Source organism: Colias croceus, chromosome 6, assembly GCF_905220415.1.
Source record: "Colias croceus chromosome 6, ilColCroc2.1".
Taxonomy (NCBI): Eukaryota; Metazoa; Arthropoda; class Insecta; order Lepidoptera; family Pieridae; genus Colias; species Colias croceus.
The window spans coordinates 11,916,111-11,936,168 of NC_059542.1; the positions used below are offsets into that span (position 1 = coordinate 11,916,111).

Below are 20,058 nucleotides of genomic sequence, written 5' to 3' on the forward strand. Positions count from 1 at the left end.
TCGATTTTGAGTTTTTACCACCTTTTAGGAACATATTTAATAAGACATGTTCACTTATAAAGGATAGGTGGCAAAACAAAAATTTCATGAGTTTAAGCGTGTTTGTTAAGCTATATTAAATACAATGTACAATAATTGTTTACAAAGCTATAAATATCTCTATATCGATGGAAACTCAGGTTAACATATTGTTATTTAATACTGCGTCACAAAACCATTATAGGTAACACTGAACTTGAAACATAATATTATCATCAAATGCAAGATACGACTATCATTAGAGAGGTCAATAGACATGTATTTATAAGACTCGAATCTCCGCCACTCAGAACGATTCATGCCGCAGACATGATAGCATTTTTGTTTGTATTCGGTGCGCTTCTCGCGTGCCTCGTTTATTTAAATGGCAAATACAATGAATTCTACTGGAAGAAACGAAAAGTGGCGTTCTATAAGAAGAACAAAGTGATGGGCATATTCTGGGAGTTTCTTTTCAAAAACAAAGCAGTATTCCAGAATTTATGTGAAGTGTACAAGGATTATAGGCAGGAACCAGCGGTTGGGATTGGGACGTTTGTGACTCCAACGTTGTATGTGATAGACCCCACTAACGTTCAACATGTGCTGGCTTCAGACTTCAACTCTTTCAACCACAGAGGAGTGGATATCAACGAGGATGATCTTCTCGCTGACAATATTCTTTTCATGCATGGCAATCGATGGAAACTGATGCGACAAAGTATGACACCTCTGTTTACGTCTGCAAAACTCAAGTCTATGTACTACATCATCGATAAAAGTGCTGTAGACTTTGTCCAGTATTTGAACGATAATAAAAAACTGTTAAATGGTAATGCTTTTGATACTTTGACGATGTTCTGAATAGAATAGAATAGAATAGAATAGAATAGAATAGAAACACATTTATTCCCAAAAAATGATACAGTACCTTAAATAACAGAAAATACTTATAACTTAAAAAACAAGGTAAAACTAGGTAAAACAATATGTGAAGACGTAATAATAAACATAATATTATATTATATCTGTATCACCTCAGGGAAAGGGAATACTGACTCAGCATGAATGTTACAGCTGAGGCTGTAACGCTGTTATTCTGTCAGCACCATATTAAGTAGAGAGGAGTGACTAATAAGAGTAGGTATAATTTTAATGAACGGACTAACTAAATTATGCTGTGTATTACATTATAAAGTAAGAAGATTTTGATGTATGAAGTATGTAACATTGTTTGCCAGTCAGAACGGAAAATCGGCTGAGTGAGTTGAGAGGAAACGAATCAGTAATTAAAAATGAATAGTGTGTCAGAATTTAAGTGTAATTTATGAATTTATATTGCCAACGCCAAGTAGGTAGAAGAAGTTAAAGACATCTTTTCCAGAACAATAATATATAAAACGTAGAAAATAGATAAGGTAAAAGAAGGACACAATTTTAATGAATATCAAGTAGATTATAGTTTATAGTAGATATTATTAAACATAGAAAATAACAATTAAGTATTATAGGTATTTATGTAGACTGTTTCTGAATAACGAGAAAATAAGCTTTCAACTTCTTTTTAAAAGTGTCCCTAGTTTGAGAATTTCGAATAGGAGGCGGGATATCATTCCAGCACTTCGTAGCAAGAAATCTAAAACTTCCTCTAAAGGCGGCTGTTTTGTATTTAGGCACAGAAAAAATATTTGTGCATGGCCTACATTCACTCGAGGCTTTGGAGGTCCTCCATAAAAGTTTATCATATAAATAAGGAGGTTTTTTAAATTTAATAACGTCGAAAAGGAGACTGGCAAAGTAAAGTTTTTGACGGTTTTTCATATTAAGTAGGTTATGCATGTTTAGGTATGGTGAGATATGTGTTCTTGGAGGAATCTGAAAGCAATATCGTGCACAAGCATTTTGCACTCTCTGAAGGAGACGATGTGTTCTTTGAAGCAAACAAGGACCATACACTGCCAGTGCATAGTTTAATTTGGACAAGACTAGAGTTTCACATAGGCGAATGCGCATATCTACACTTAAAAAATCACGAATTTTGTATAAAACCTTAATACGATAAAAGCAATTTCGAGTAACATTTAAAACATGGGCTTCAAATTTCAAATTATTGTCCATTTCAATACCAAGGTTGCGCACCTGATTGACACATTCGAGAGGTAAGTTATCGATACAAACTTTGGGTTTCAACTGCGATAAACAATTGACCTGTTTTTTGGAACCAACGATCATGAATTTAGATTTTAACGGATTTAACACTAAAGAGTTATTATTAGACCAACATGAAATATTATTTAAATCCGAATTAAGTTTCGTGATAGTCTCATCAAAATTGTCCCTGCTGATAGGAATGAGAAGTTGTAGGTCATCGGCATATAAGTGAAATTGACAATGTTTAATTGAGTGTTTAATGTCTGCTGTGTACAATATAAACAGGATAGGCCCTAAAATACTACCTTGAGGTACTCCTCTGGTAACTTTCATAGATTTTGAAAGTATATGGTTGCCATTAGGATTACGTAAAAGAACTTGTTGAGTACGATTTTCCAAATAGCTTTCAAACCAGTCAATAGTATTCGAGTCAAATCCGTAGTACGATAGCTTAGCTAAAAGGAGGGAGATGTTAATACTGTCGAAAGCACGAGAGAAGTCCAAAAGAGTTAGTACAGTTCCAAAGCCTTTATCTTGAGATGCAAGAATTTTATCGATAACATCAAAGAGAGCTGTTGAGGTCCCATGTTTAGCCCTGAACCCTGATTGTAGAGATGGAAATATATTATTGGATTCACAGTAATGCACAAGCTGCTTTTGAACTACTTTCTCTAATATTTTCGACAGGTAGGGCAAAATACTAATCGGACGTAGGTCCTTTAGATCTGAACAATTGTTAACCTTGGGGAGGGGATGAATTAAAGCATTTTTCCAAAGAGAGGGAAAGACACCTGAAGCAAGCGATCTGTTGATTAAATTGGTTATGAATTTTAATGAATGAGGTAATGTCAATATGATCATATCTCTATTGATTTCGTCTGACCCCACTGCATTAGAGTCAATTGATAAAATAATTTTAGCTATGCTGTCTTCATTAACAGATGTGAACGAAAATGTAGCGTTTGAAAATTTTTTTGAATTAAAATTGAGAACTGTATTTGTATCTGCTTTGTTATCTCCTGGAATATTGAGAAAATGAGTATTTATTTTATCGGGGTCATTAAAAGTATGTGGTAGTGATGTGTTAGATTTAAAGTTTGGTAGAACAGATTTCTTTAGATTTTTCCATAATACTTTTGGGTTGTTTAAATTACTGTTAATATTATGATTAAAAAATTCTGCTCTGCGGCTATTGGTGGAGCCGTGTTCGGAGTAAGCACTGGATCCATTTTCGATTCACCATTCCTTAATATGGCAAGAGATGCGTTTAAAGCCAGCTTTAGATTTAACATAAGGTTTGCTATAGGAAACCTGAGCAGTGGTCTGGCTACTTTCCTTGGGCTAAAATTGTTCAAAGAGCATGAGGGTTTCTTTATCGGTGCGATAAAGCAAATTTTGCGTGCTCGTGAACTAGAAAATGTAAAGAGACACGACTTCGCTGACTTATGTGTAGCATTACAGAGTATGGGGAAAATGGTAGACAAAGAGACAGGCTTAGAAATGGTTCCAACTGATGAGCTTCTGGCCGCGCAAGCTTTCTTCTTCTTCGTCGCAGGCGTGGAACCGACAGCGACCGCTTTATTCGGTACGTTATACGAATTAGGGAAATCTCCAGAACATTTAGAAAAAGTACATAATGAAATCGACGAAGCATTCAAGAAGAATGATAACAAAATGAGCTACGACACGATTATGGATTTGAAGCACGTTGACATGGTGATGAGTGAAGCTATGCGACTACATCCACCTATCGGTTTTCTGACCAGACGGTGTGTAAAGGACAGCGTTCTTCCGGTTGGCAATATTAAAGTTGATAAAGGCACTAAGATACTTACACCAATATTTGAGATACACCACGACCCGAAATACTACCCAGAGCCCGAAAAGTTTATGCCAGAGAGGTTCGCTCCAGAGAATAGGCATAAAATCGCTGACATCACTTACATGCCCTTCGGAAAGGGTAATAGGATTTGTGTGGGTCTTAGGTACGCGTCACTTCAAGCTAAAGCTGGGTTGGTCCATTTATTGCGCAACTTTACTGTGAGCAGCATCTTAAATGATGGAGGACAAAAATACAGCCGACACCCATTGCAAGTGAGACTTGATAATGTCGATGTTAAGTTTATACCGAGGAATATTGCCATTAATTAGAATAAATGATATAATAATAGAGTGTTTGTATTTTTATTGGATGTGGATTTATTATTGTATTGTTATCACTACCAAGTTACCTATCTCTAGGTATCGGGCAACCTGTGATGTTAAAAAAAATCACAATGCAAATAAGAATTAAGATAATATGACGGGTGAAATTATTAATATCAAACCGATAGAATATAATTAATAATTAATTAAATATTTAAACTTCATTTAAATTTCACTAAAATAAAATAAAATAATACCTATACTTCCTAGGTATTACTAGTAACTCAAAATTTTATATAAAAAAACTGTAGGTATAGACTTTGTAACCTTTCTTGTTAAAAAATAAAAAAACAATTTCACCAATGTATTTCTATAATAATTAAAACTTCATCTTATAAAAAATGTTTTATTTACAATCATAAATATACTAGCGCCATCTATTATAAATACTGTTCTATGGGCGCGAAACTATTGACGTTTGTGACATGGAGTTGCTTAGCTTGTAACACAGATGGCGCTTGTCTGAAATAGCTCGCTACATCTCCGCTCACGCTGCCGTACGGTATGCCACCTGAAAAAAATAGTATGTTATTATTATTGTTAATGCGAAGGCGTGTTTGTTTGTTTGTCTTTCTTCTAAAATTGTCACATTAAAGCGTTTATAGTATGATGATGATTTCTCCGCAGTGAAATAACGGATTTTCACTGAAATTTCTTGGCGACACAGGTGAAGCTACAGGTAACAGCTATTACGATTATAAATAAAGGTTCTCTTCTCTTTCAGTTGTTGTACCTAGCCACAATTATTGAATTTGTTTCATTCGTCATCATCAGCCCATATACGTTCCCACTGCTGGGACACGGGCCTCCTATGCGGGTACAGGCCATAATCCACCACGCTGGCCAAGTGCGTGTTGGCGGATGACACATGTCGTCGAACTTTTTAATTCTTAGACATGTCGGTTTCCTCACGATGTTTTCCTTCACCGTTAGTGGTGATGTTACAACATGCGCAGATAAATTGAAAAATCAATTTATTTCCTGCGCGCTCGCCTGGTCTCGAACCCCGGACTTATCGATTCGAAGTCCGAGGTCTCACCACTGAGCCACCACTGCTCTAACTGCTACCACTGCTCTGTTTCATTCAGTATTAATTAAATACAAGATCCGATTGCTTGTGTATTTTCTTATTTTGTGACTATTTTTTTGGTTTACTGTGTCTATAATAATTAATACTCTGTACTAAAATTCATCCAAATCCATTCAGACGTGAGAAAAAACCAGACGGACAGAGTTACTTTCGCATTTATTATATTAGTTACTAGCTGCTCCACTCCGTTGGTCTCAGCGTGATGATATAGCCTTATAGCCTTCCTCGATAAATGGGCTATCTAACACTAAGTCTAACACCGAAAGAATTTTTCAAATCGGACCAGTAGTTCCTGAGATTAGCGCGTTCAAGCAAACAAACTCTTCAGCTTTATAATATTAGTACCTATAGATGATATATCGACGACCGCCTCCTTGGTACAGTGGTTGACGCGTGAGCGTAAAACCGAGGGGTCCTGGGTTCGATTCCCGGTGGAGACGAAGAAAAAAAAATGTCTCGGTCTGGCAGGACACAGAAGGCTGATCACCTACTTGTCCCTAAAGAAAATCAATCAGTGAAACAGATGTGTAATGCATCTGCCCCTTACCCCACTTGGGGACATGGGACTTCACTCACACCTATAGATGATAGCCACAGATAATATAGTACTATGTGATAACTAACCATAAGACAAGCCAGGTGCAGGCAGGGGAAAAGATCCCGCGCTGTCAGGGACCGGAAGTGCGAGGGCGACGCTCGCCACACACAGGAACACAGCTATCTGGAATTGGTATTTGTTTTGTTAGAGGTACCTAGTAGGTTAATATTCAAATCTAATAAAGGAAAATAGTGTACTTCGTAGGTAATAGACGATTAGACAGTACACCTTGATAATATTATTTTATTATGATACTTATTTCAATGATATTGAATGTCATGCTGTCTGTAGATAGTAAATAATTAAATATTTATAGTAATCGCCTATTTTTATTTAGTTTTACGATAAGTAACCATAGTTATAGGTATTACATTAAATAAAAGGTAAGTACATATTACACCCTGTGTGCCTAGTGCGAGTTTTCATCGAGTAGGTACGAAACGTTACTATCGCGTCTGCGTCACAGCGAAATTTGTATGGGGAATCAAAGCTTCCCCATACGTCCGCTAGGGGCGCTGTTCGATTTCCCATACTAATTCGGCTATACTACTATAATACACAAGGCACACTGAAGTCATAAACAGCCATGCGAAGGAAACCTTGGGGCAATACTATTTCAATAATTATGATTCAGAAATGCTCTTGATATTATCCTCTGAGCTGCAATTCATATATCTTTAAGGAAGTATGAATGCTATGAACATGTTTTTAATCGTGACTTTGACTTTCAAATTTCGGAAGTAATGCGAGTATGAAGGTTTGTTTTGAACACCTTGCAAATATTATGTGGACTACATATGCAGTCGTGTTATCATTTTTTGAATCAGAATTGACTTTTTTGAATGATAATTGATATAACTTGTTAAATTTAAATTACCTACACAAGTTACTTATTATGATAATATCTTGTGTGTAACTACTCTACGATCTAAACTCTAATCTATCACTAATACAGATAAGTACCTACGTACAGCGAATATTGTTACATATCATAAATTATACAAGCTGGTCTACTCCGTCTACTTATTCTATTTTTTTTTTTGGACTTATAAGTAGCAGAGTATCCGCCTCATCGTATTTGTATTAATTAAACAATTTTTAAATATTAAATACAAGATGCTATGTTGGTAACTATATTAATTGATCGCTATTTATTGTACAACTTTCGCGTTACCATAGCAACGCCTTGGAGCTCTATGTCACAAACGAATCTACCTTGTATTATATATTTTGTTCTACTTCACTTCTATTATACTTAAATACACAAAGCTGACCCGGTTGACCCTTCAACAATAATTATTCTTCTCTCCCATATTTATTACATCAGTAGTTCCTGAGATTAGCGCGTTCAAACAAACAAACAAACTCTTCAGCTAAATAATATTAGTTTAGATTAAGATAATAACAAACAAAAATACTTTATTGTGCACCAATAAATAAATAAATTAGAAGAGTAAATAATATATAAAATAAATAGACACAGTTGAGCACAACAGGCGGTCTTATCGCTAAGACAGCGATCTCTTCCAGACAACTTTCCAGATAAAATATTTCTATACCTATTTATAAAATCGCATCACTCCTACTACAGCAATGATCATTGATCATCTTGAATACCAATCTTGTTCTCAAATCCCAATTAACCTTAAAAGTCAGTAATTGATCGCCCTTTAGCAAAATGTATCTAAATAAAGTGAGAAATGTATTCCACGTAATGGAAAAAGAGCATGTCTGTTAGTCGATGACCCTTGAAAGGCTCAATGAATTTTGATAAATTTTCTAGCGGTCGAATAAAGGATAGACTATAATAGCACCAATAGGGAAAAATTTTCCAACAAAAACATAGGTAGGCCACATTTATCCACATAGGTACCATGAGTTCAAAACAGAATAATGCTGTTTTAAACTTTTAAAATTGAATGAAAAACAATTTAAATTTATCACAGTTCTGTGGAATGATTTCGTTCACACTTTTCGAAACTTTTGTTTCAAAAATTATTTAAAAAATAATATTGTAATTATTTATTTTACTAGATTCTGAATTAACCAGACACAAAAACAATTTTCAATTACATTATGTACCGTAACCAATATCCCCATCAACACTACATTACATACTAGCTGCTACTCCTACTTCACCTGGTCTGACCCAACATACACAAATAGGTACGAGTTAGTACCATATATTACTCATTAAAGAAAGAAGCTTTCCAATAGTAAAAGGTTTAACAATCCACAAAAGCACTTGCATGCATTGAGTCCTTCCCCTTAACAACATTATTTTTACATATACATATTATTACTACAATAGACAATAGAGCAGATTCGTAAAATAGGTTATTATCAATTAATAACTAGGTTACACTAACCTGCCGTATGGTTGACATTGTGCGCACTACGCCGCGCCCGCGCAAACATTCCCTGTTATATCGCGATGCGACCGCCAAAGCTGCGGGCCATTCTATAATTATATGTATAACTAGTTTTCCGTCTACGGCTTCGCCCGCTTTAAAAATATTAGCTTCGCCAGCTTATAAATTATATACTAAAACATTCCTTGAGAATCACAGAATGTAAGAAACCGCATCAAAATCCGTTGCGTGGTTTTAAAGATTTAAGCATAATATATAGAGATGGACAGACAGCTTCAACGACATTTTCATACTACGCTTAATTATTCCTATAGATTTGCGAGTATTCAGGTTGTAAGTATTACGAAATTTGAGTATTGATAGGTTCTATGTAGATTTTTTTGATTGCTAATTCGTGATGCAATTTCTCGGTTTGGTAATTAAATAATTATTTAATATTTTCAAAACATACATTTATATGTAAGTTATCTAACAATTCAGTCAGAAAGTGGAACTAATGTAACAAATTGGCAGAATCTGAATATTTGTAGTGTAGTGTTTTTATAATAATCTATAAATTATTTGAAGTACATACCAATTTTAATAAATATCGTCAATTTCGATTCTCAACCGATACTCAAAATCAACATGAAGCCTCAAAACATTTATGTATCATAACTGAATATTTATATCTATATAGTTTATGCCCTAAATTTTAATCTTTCTAATTATAACATTTACCTGAATCATAACTCATTTCTGTACTGTACTCATTTCTTAGTATGCGTTACAAATAAACTTACATAAACGATAATTTAAGTAAACAATTTTATTTATTTAATAAAATTCAATTGCCACTTTCACTTTGCGGCGGGCGTGCGTAATTAATTTACTTATACAAACCATTAAAAATGTTGTTAAACGCATAGCAATGAGAACTGTTTTCTTTTCTATATTGTAATCTAGTATATTTTCCCATAAAAGAGAAATCTTAGCTAACAAGTTTACGCCATGATTATACCATAATCCTCAAACTATTATTACGATACTCTAGTTGAAACAGAACATTATTCGAAATTATCAAATCTATACATATAATAAATCTGTAGAAAGGGCCAATTCTGCACATTAACAATATTGAAAAAAATAAATAGCAGTGTTACTGGAATGATACCAAACCTAAATATGTGATAAAAAATTTTTTTGTCTGTCTGTCTGTATGTATGTTCAGGCATCACGTAAAAACTAACGGTTCGATTTCGATGAAACTTGGTATAATTATACCTTATTATCCTGGGCATAAAATGGGATACTTTTTTTCCTGAAAAAATATGTAAAAAAATCTTAATTTTTCCGCGCGGACGGAGTCGCGGGACAAGACTATACTTATGTTCCATTTATTTTAAGTGGGACGAAATTTCAACTAGAACAACAAGAACAACTATTCTACAAATTTACCAAATACCTTTAAAAATTAACCAATTATTAAGATAAATATAAATATTTTATTTTATAAGAAACACCCATCCACATACGAAGGTGTATATCAATCTAAGGCTACATACGGGCCTTGACAATTATATGCCGATTAAGTTTAAGCTGTGCCAGTTTTACGCAGCTTAAGTTATGCAAAGCATATAATATGTTATTATGTATGTAATGCAACATCTTATGTAAATATACATATTTTTTTAAAGATTGGTTTATTGAGACACTAGGATAATAATAATTATAAATTAGGAAAAATAAAATAAAGTTATCGATTGGATTTCGATCGATTGTTTGGTTTCATTCTAAAAAATAGAATCGTTTTGAAAAAGGGTTTTTATAAAATTACAAATACCTATGTATATTTATTTCAGTAAGTAATTACATAATATTTCTATACGTAGTAACTATATTAATATTAGTCTGTGATAATTATTAAAAAAATTGCATTAATACCTAACCGGTAATGAAGTCGAGAAATTTTGGTACATTAGGTTAAAAAAGGTAAGGTTTAATCAGGAAATCATTCGCTTAATTCACACAAGAATATTGAATAATCTATTTACCACCGGTAGTTATAGAAGAGATCATCTGTTAGAAAAACAAAAAATTTAAAATGTAATTTAATCTCAGTGGTAATTTATTTCATCCCCTATCTATAATTTTCAGGCAGGAATCAATAGTAGGAAAAATCGGACATTTAGAACAGGACTTTACGAGAATTTTATAACATAGATTTAAAAATGTAGATACTAATAGAAATCGAGACTCATATGAACACATTCATTAGAATTAAAATTTACCGGTTTTAAGAATGGTCCCCAAGAAATATTTATTTTTCTTTATTTCTTTTTGTTTTTCCTTTGTAAATGGATATCTTTATGTGATTCTGACAATAAATGTGTTTTATTATTTATTATGATTATTAAATAAATGAAAACCAAACCCACCAAAGTTAGTCAACACAGTTCATTTCCCTAACTATTAGATACAGTTGCAACACAGCAAGTTCTAGAAATAATTAAATTGGTTTCTCCATTTAAGCCTTTACTTTGAAATATTAATAAGACCATTATTTTAATCTGAACTCTTAGGTCATGGTTTGTATTTTGTAAATAGCTTCGAAATGTTTAACCAACTTGCACAAAATGAGGACAATCAATTTTCACAGGCTCTTATTTAAGTTGCCATGAAGTGTCAAACTTTTCTAATTTATTACAAAAACGTGAATGGTAAGTTTTTTTTAAATATATTCGATTTTTCCACAGGATTTTTCCATGCACATAATGTCGCAAAAAAGCTAAGCAAAAAAGGGTTAAAATAATACTTTATACGTTTTTTTCTTTTTATAAAATTACTCATCTCTATTAAGTAGATATAGTATAAAGCCGCTGTCACTGTCATGTGTTTATTTATGCTTCGCTACGAATTTTGATGCAGTTTTTTTATAGATAGAGTAGTGATTCAAGAGGTATATTTTTTAAAAGGTTTTAGACAAGGCAGGCGAAGCCGCGAGCGGAAAACTATGATTGATATGATGATTTGTACAAATTAACGTTATCTAAGTATATTATGATCTGTGATTATGATGTTTCATTATTATGAATGAAACCTATCCTATGTGTTAATCCAAGTTACCCTCTATATGTGTGCTTAATTTTATTGTAATCGCTTCAGTAGTATTTGCGTGAAAGAGTAACAAACACACACATACACATCCTCACAAACTTTCGCATTTATGATATTAGTAGGATCTTCTTGAAAACAATAGCACGTGTTCAACTTGGGAGATATAAATTTAATTCTTATCTGATAAAATACTTCAATATAAAGAAGTTGAATCATAATACCATGAATTATGCATTATCATCTTATGCGATGATATTAATGATAAATTATTTCTTAATTAATCGATGTCAAATTATAATATTTTTGACAATTTTATTTTATTTATTTATTTATTTCATTTACATTCACATTTCATAAACAATTTACACATTGTATAGTTAATATCATAAACTAATTTGAAAAATTATACAATGATAATAATAGGAGGAACTCCGGTATCTGTGGTAGTATAAACTGTGCTACAGATACCTGCGCCCCCCCTCAAATAATTAAACTAGAAATGACTATTTTTTTTTAATTAAAGATTAAAATTAGAATTACAGAATATTAGAATTTCATTGCATTGGAGTTAAAATTACATTACATTACAATGAACATGGGTGTGCAAGAGTCAGTATGTATGGGTGTGTGAATGTGTGTATGCGTTTGTGTAGAATGTGTGTGTGTGTGTGTTTTTTTTTATGATCTTTACAATAATAATTGTATGATAATAATTGCTATTAATTTTGTATAAATTGTTTCCACAGAGATTTTAATAGTTGCTTCCAATACTCAAACTCAAATCTATACATATAATAAATCTGTAGAAGGGTCAATTCTGTACATTGAAAATATTGAAAAAATAAATAGCAGGGGGTGTTACTGGATCGATACCAAACCCAAATATGTGATTAAAAAAATTTTTGTCTGTCTGTCTGTCTGTCTGTCTGTCTGTATGTGAAGGCATCACGTGAAAACTAGCGGTTCGATTTCGATGAAACTTGGTATAATTATACCTTATTATCCTGGGCGTAAAATAGGATACTTTTTATCCTGGAAAAATACGTAGAAAAAAATTAATCTTAATTTTTCAGTTTTATCCATAGACGTTGTTCCGTAGAACCGCGAACACACGTTGCGTATTATTATAGGCCTAGCCGTATTTGGGAATTGGGTCCAATAGATATTTATAAGATGTTATTGACAGAGGTACTCAAAATGGAGAAATAACCATCCACGCGAAGACCGACATCCGCGCGGACGGAGTCGCGGGCGGAAGCTAGTATTTAATAATTCGATTAGACTTTTTCTAAAAGAACTTTTGAATAACCATAACAGTTAATTATTTACCACCGCTTCGGAAAGCAGTATCTATTTATGAAGAAAAAACGAACGAAACGAAAGAAACTCCAGTAACAATGGAGGATCTAAATTCGTATCGTATTTTGTTGCATATAAATTGCATACTAATAGGTATTTTAAATGCGAAAGTAACTCTGTCTTTCTGTCTGTTACTCAATCACGCCTAAACTACTGAACCAATTTTCATGAAATTTGGTATGGAGATATTTTGATACCCGAGAAAGTACATGGGCTACTTTTTATCCCGAGAAAATGAAGCATTCCCGGAAATCCCACGGGAACGGGAACTACCTATGCGGGTTTTTCTTTGACTGGGCGGGCGAAGCTGCGGGCGGAAACCTAGAACCTAAATATTTTTACTAAAACTGCATGATGTTGTGCAAACATTAAATATTTATTTTCCTCAATAAAACAATATCTATTCACAATAAACAATCTATTATTAAGTCTGATGAAAACTAATAGAAGTTTTGTAACGTAATAACAAGGCAAAGATTGATACTAAGCGAACCGTGAAATTGAACACCTAAAGATATTGTTACTTCTGTTACATCATCACATGTACATAAATAACTTAAATTTATAAGCAAGAAGTCTTTAAAATATTGAGCAAAATATAAAGCAAAAGAATAATTTTAAAACATTTTAAAACAACGCACCATGTTTCATGTGACTTTTTCTTTTTTAAACCATGTTTTAGAGTATGTTATTGTATAAGTTATGTCATAGCTGAATTTATGTACACCGTTATTGTCATATATTTTAGATAATATGTTCAATATGTATTTTTATAAAACTTTATAATACTTATGATGTATGATGTGGTGTTACTTAAATAAATAAATAAATAAATGAATATGGGCAAACTTATACAATATAGGCCAATCAGAAACTTGTATTGCATACTAGGATAGTAGTGTGTTGGTATCCCTACTAATATTATAAATGCGAAAGTAACTATGTCTGTCTGTCTGTCTGTTACGCTTTCCCGCTTAAACCTCTCAACCGATTTTGATGAAATTTAGCACAGACAATCTTTAGATCCTGAGAAAGAAAATAGGCTAGATACCTTTTATCAAAACACCACGCTGGCGAAGACGCGGGCGGAAGCTAGTACTCGATAAATGATCATTTATTTTAAACTATTTCTACATTTATTACATTTTTTTATACACACAAAACAATAGCACGTGTTCAACTTGGGAGATATAAATTTAATTCTTATCTGATAAAATATTGAAGTTGACTCATATTAACATGAAATATGCATTATCAATTATCATCTTATGATGTTTTTAACTTTGTTTTAATATGACTTTTTTGTTTATTTCTTAATTAATCGATGTCAAATTATGAAAAACTAGATTTCCGCCCGCGGCTTCGCCCGCGTTTGCAAAGGAAAACCCGCAAAGTTCCCGTTCCCGTGAGATTTCCGGGATAAAAACTATCCTATGTGTTAATCCAAGTTACCCTCTATATGTGTGCTAAATTTCATTGTAATCGGTTCAGTTGTTTTTACGCGAAAGAGTAACAAACATCCATACATCCATACATCCTTACAAACTTTCGCCTTTATAATATATATTAGATATTAGATAAAAATAATTTGGACAATTGCTTTAATTTTGTATAAATTGTTTCCACAGAGATTTTAATAGTCGCTTCCAATACTCAAACTCAAACATTTAGTACCTAATTCTATTAGACTTTTTCTAGAAGCACTTTTGAATGGCCATAACAGTTTTAACATTTACCACCGCTTTGGAAAGCAGTATCCATGAACAAAAACCGGTAAAGAAACAATGAAGGATCTAAATTCGTACCGTATTTTGATTTATTATTTAGAATTTAAATTGTTGCGATTGAAACTGCATGATGTTGTGCAAACATTAAATATTTATTTTCCTCAATAAAACAATGTCTATTCACAATAAACAATCTATTATTAAGTCTGATGAAAACTAATAGAAGTTTTGTAACGTAATAACTAGACAAAGATTGTTATTAAGCGAACCGTGAAATTGAACACCTAAAGATATTGTTACTACTATTACATCATCACATGTAATAAATAACTTAAATTTATAAGCAAGAAGTTTGAATGTAGACTACACTACTTATAGAATACATAGCGACCTACAGAATATTTGCAAACTTATCGAATATAGGCCATAAGGCCAATGAGAAACTTGTATTGCATACAGGAATAGTAGTGTATTGGTATACTCGATAAATGATCATTTATTTTAAACTATTTCTACATTTATTACATTTTTTTATACACGATAAATGATAATTAAGTATTCCTTCATTTATTAAATGTTTGAGAAGACGTATCTTTATTATCTTCATTCTTCAATTCATAACGTTATTTACTATAAAAACAAATAAATAAAATACATTATTTTGTGATAACATTGAATTCGGAGTATTTGGCATAGGAACCTTTTACTGTTGATACCTAAAGGTTTATACTTATCCACAAGTAACCCTACATGGAAGAAAACATATTTGGTATCTTTGGTAATTTGTTCGATTCAGTATTATATCTCCGTATTCGGTAGAATAAAAGGTAATTCTAAACTCTACTTAAATAAAAAAATACATTTAAAAGGCGACTATTGCAATCTGTCTTCCATTTCTATATAATTGCAGCATAAAAATTGTGATTGATAACAAAATAAGGCTTACGAGTCACTAAAGAAGGCGAATAAAATATAAGCTTTTTAGAGATAAAGTCCTTTTACATTGTACTTACTCGTTCATAGAGACAGAGTTGCTCGCTTTTTGCCGCTTACTGCTTCGCCTGCTTAATCTAAAGTAAAATAAGTAGGCTATTCGTTGTAGCAGTCAATAATATTATAAAAAATTGCTCCGTTGCGACGTAATAAGAAAGAAAATAATAATAATTCATATAATAAAAAAGCACAAGTCATTAACTGCGTTAATTAAAAACAACCGACTTCAAACTTGCACAGACAAAAATGCTCATAAAATAAAAACTACTGGGCCTATCCGAATAAAATTTTTATGGGACCAATTCGACACCATTCCGCATCGAACAAAAAAAGAATCACGTAAATCGGTTCAGAAACCTCGGAGTAATCGGTGTACATACATTAAAAAAAAAAAAAAAACATACCGACCGAATTGATAACCTCCTCCTTTTTTTTAAGTCGGTTAAAAATACACATAAACTCATGAAATTATTGTATTGTCACCAATCCTTGAAAGCCAAAAACAAAAACCAATCCTTGTCCAAAGTTTGATACTGACATAAATAGGTGTAGCTTATAAAAGCGTGTTATAACCAAGTTATAACACACTTTCGCTTACAATAACAAGGTAAGGATTACAAACAATCTCAAAAGGATTATACGTAATCTCTACAAACTGCTCCAATATCGATTGCTCGGTATACCCACCGGTGGGTTCGGGACCACTCTTACGTCATAATTTGTTCAAACCAAGTTATTGCTAACTGTTACATAAAGAGACCAATGTTACCAACCATTGCAGCAAGTGGCTTCATGAAATAGACCACCTTGAATTAGTTTGAATCGATTATCTGTGCAAGGTTTTTATTATATTTTTATCCAAATATTAATGACAAAAATGTCTAAGAAATTATTGCTAAAGGGACTCAAGAGTTCTATGAATTATCATAATTATTATTGCTCAACTTACGCAGGTCTTTCATTGGCATAATCAGCGGCCAATAGAAAATATCTTAAACCATTAAAATTTAAAACATGCAAAAATCATGACAATATACGTAAACGTGCAGCATTGTGCCAATTGCGTCCGCCTCCTTGGTACAGTGGTTGACAACAACTACAAACTTGTATATCCAACGAATGATATTATATTCACGTAAATTTAATTTCTCGTATTTAAATATTAAATTAATTCCAATATGTACAAACTTCATTAGAATAACTTTTATATGCCCCAGCGAACCAATCATTTTTGATGTTGAAACCAAAAGTGGTAGAACGCCTAGGCTCGGTTCGCTATGAATGTTATGAAAATATTGGGATCATTGACCACCGATAAACATGTATTTATGTAAAGAGTAAATATATGCTAATCTCAGGTAAATTAGCAAGGTAGCTAATGGTTAAATCGTAGTTATTTACACAAAAGCCTCGAATGTTTTAAAAAATAAAAAGAAACGTGTTGAAATTGAATAATAATGATCTATTTATTGTTTCAATTGTTTAACACATATAGGTAACTTAAGTTACTAAATTGATGGACACAAAAAATAAACCTCTATGTATAAAAATGCATATGGTTTATAAACGCCAATTATCTTTTAAAAATCACATGACACAGCACTGATAATTGAACTCACAAACCTACAAAATAGGTAACAAGGCGAAATACAGTTTTCATTTTAGAGCATCCTATCCTACTTAAGAGGTCACTCAGCAAATCAGTTGCCAAAATCAATGACGACTGTACCCGATTTTCATCACTGTTACATTTCTGTCTCGATGATTTCATTGCAGTTACGATACTGATTTCGAAAAGTTTATTAACTTCTCCATTGTCATCTGTAATAGCTAAAACATGCTGTTTTAAATTAGTCAACTGTAGATACGAATATTGCACGAGCAATAAGGATTGAACAATAGCAGTGTTCAATTTTTCTCAAATGTAAAGACGTAATTAACTCGACCTATTGTTATTGGAACTGCAAAATATTTACATGATTTTAAGAACATTTTTCACAAATGTTATAGATTCATACATTAGATTATAATTAGTTCAGGATACATCGCCCATTTTTGCAAGTGACTACACTATCAAGCTAATTTTTCGCTTTTTTTGATGAGACGCCCAATAATTTCGTGTACGAAAGTCTCGATTGTGTAGCTAACAGAGATAACAAGGATAAAAATTTTTGATTTGATGGTTCTCAAATATTTATTACTAACTGAATTTTTTTTGTTCAATGTCAAGATAATTACCTAAATTATTCGAAAAATATTTGTCCTACAAAATCTATGGTTTGTTCAAAGAGTCCCCCTTTCCAAAGTGTATCGATAACGAGGTCATCATACAACATGTATCCTGAACTATAATAGTTATTATTTACCCACGCTATCGTCCGAAACAATAATATAGATATAATCTTTTGAGGTTCTATTTATAATAAATAAAAAATAAATTGAATATCCTTTATTGAATTTTTGAGTACATTAATAGACAAATAAGATCCAAAAATGAAACCCGTTTCGCGTTGTCACGGCATCACGCGTGAACGGGTGTACCGATAATTCTTTTTTTATTATGTTCCTTGAAGTACGAGGATGGTTCTTATGTAGAGAAAACGTAAATATGTACCACGGGCGAAGCCGGGGCGGACCGCTAGTTAGAAATAAAATTTGAATGTTAAATTTCAAGAGATTTTAAGTAAATATGGAATAGGTAAATTTCAGCTTGTATCCTATAAATAACGAATCTTTAAATAATTAGTCTTACTTTTTAAAACAGTTGCCCCCCCCCCTAAATACAACACACCCAAGGACCCTTCGTTTAAAATATAATGGCCTACATTCGTATTTGTAAAGTTTCTGATTTCAAATATAAATTGTAACGATTAAAGTTCATACAGGTGTGTCTGATATATTAAATACTAGCTTTCCGCCTGCGGCTTCACCCGCGTTTTCAAAGAAAAACTCGCATAGTTCCTGTTCCCGTGGGATTTCCGGGATAAAACCTAGCCTATATTACTCGTGGATAATGTAGCTTTCGAATGGTGAAAGAATTTTTAAAATCGGTCTAGTAGTTTATGAGCCTATTCATTACAATCAAACAAACAAACAAAGTTTTCCTCTTTATAATATTAGTGTAGACTAGATCATTCGCTGTACCTACCCAATTCCATAAATAAGCCTTTATGTATTATTTATATAGAATTGGTTATTTCGTGCATTACTTTGTTAGAAAAATATACCTAGTTACTAATAATGGTTAAACATAATGTTTTAATTAAGGGTCTTGGTAATTAACGCCTTGACCAAATATTATAAGGTCATGGCTTTTGAGTGTTACAGTAATAATTAGCTAATTATAGAGTAGCTCACTGATTTTCATCCATGTCGAAGGATATATATTATTTAGGAAAACCACGGATTTCCAAGTTTTACAAAATATGAAGGTTTCACCTGTTGAACTTTTAACACGTGTATTTGAAAACAATAGACAAAAAGTGACACTAAAATACAAAGTTTTTCCAATCATCTGACCCTACGATTCGTGTGGAAATTTTGGCAGCTTTAAAGCTTTTTTTAAATAACAAAAAAGTTATAGTTTTTCCACCTTTCTTGAGCGGACAAAATCACGGCAAAAGTTTATGTTGCTCATATAAGCTCTGCCTTATCTATATACATAAGATACACAATTTATATAACCCAGTTTCTAACAAAACTAATTTCTCCGAGATTGAGTACTAAAACACAAAAAACTTTCGCAAATATAATATACTACCTAAAGACTTACAGAACTCTCCAAATTTGTAAATACTATAATACTTATTAGAAAAGTTTTACTATTAGTAGTACTATTTTTACCATTATACTACCACTCAAATGAGCTTTTGCTAACAACTTAATATTTAGCCGTACGTATAAAGCCAAGTCTGGTTAAAATTAAATGCAGCTAAGGGACAAGTGGGTCACAAAACCGGGCTTAACAATCGAAAGTGGACTTGTAATACCTTTCACACTAGCCCGGTATCCGCTGTCTTTGTACGCTAAAATAACACTATCTATTTTGTTAATCATTAAGGTTGGTTACATGCTTTTTTTGCTCAATTTCACTGGTGTTTAAGTGATTGGCGTCGAGCGGTTTGGGGTTTGGAAACTAGGTTTTAGATTGAGACTCGATAACTTTGTGTGGAAAAGCTTTACACTAATGTTTGGTACAGATACAAATCCATACTAATATTATAAATGCGAAAGTAACTCTGTCTGTCTGTCTGTCTGTTACTCAATCACGTCTTAACTACTGAACCAATTTGCATGAAATTTGGTATGGAGATATTTTGATACCCGAGAAAGGACATAGGCTACCTTTTATTGCGAATAAGTACCACGGGCGAAGCCGGGGTGGACCACTAGTACTTAATATGTTTTTTTCGAAGGCAGTGTACTGATTTCTCTCGTCATATTTTACCA

General features: G+C 32.6%; 2 protein-coding genes across 2 annotated transcripts; one reads left to right on the plus strand and one right to left on the minus strand.

The window, feature by feature from the left end:
- The first annotated feature begins 303 nt into the window (after window positions 1-303).
- LOC123692571 (cytochrome P450 6B5-like) lies at window positions 304-4,342 on the plus strand. The gene is made up of 2 exons (XM_045637329.1): window positions 304-876; window positions 3,346-4,342. The coding sequence occupies exons 1-2, from the start codon at window positions 349-351 to the stop codon at window positions 4,318-4,320; spliced, it is 1,503 nt and encodes a 500-aa protein (XP_045493285.1). The 5' UTR covers window positions 304-348; the 3' UTR covers window positions 4,321-4,342.
- Window positions 4,343-4,706: 364 nt separating this feature from the next.
- Window positions 4,707-8,485, minus strand: LOC123692572. Its single transcript, XM_045637330.1, has 3 exons — window positions 8,432-8,485; window positions 6,089-6,185; window positions 4,707-4,885 (listed from the first exon to the last, which is right to left on the minus strand). The coding sequence occupies exons 1-3, from the start codon at window positions 8,447-8,449 to the stop codon at window positions 4,755-4,757; spliced, it is 246 nt and encodes an 81-aa protein (XP_045493286.1). The 5' UTR covers window positions 8,450-8,485; the 3' UTR covers window positions 4,707-4,754.
- Window positions 8,486-20,058: the final 11,573 nt, after the last annotated feature.

Bases quoted from the DNA above. Each gene is read 5' to 3' on its own strand.
- LOC123692572 (XM_045637330.1), bottom strand. The intron at 4,886-6,088 runs GTTAGTTATCAC...TATTTTTTTCAG, and splicing joins TGCACCTGGCTTGTCTTATG to GTGGCATACCGTACGGCAGC.
- LOC123692571 (XM_045637329.1), top strand. From the start codon at position 349: ATGATAGCATTTTTGTTTGTATTCGGTGCGCTTCTCGCGTGCCTCGTT. The intron at 877-3,345 runs TTCTGAATAGAA...ATGATTAAAAAA, and splicing joins CTTTTGATACTTTGACGATG to TTCTGCTCTGCGGCTATTGG.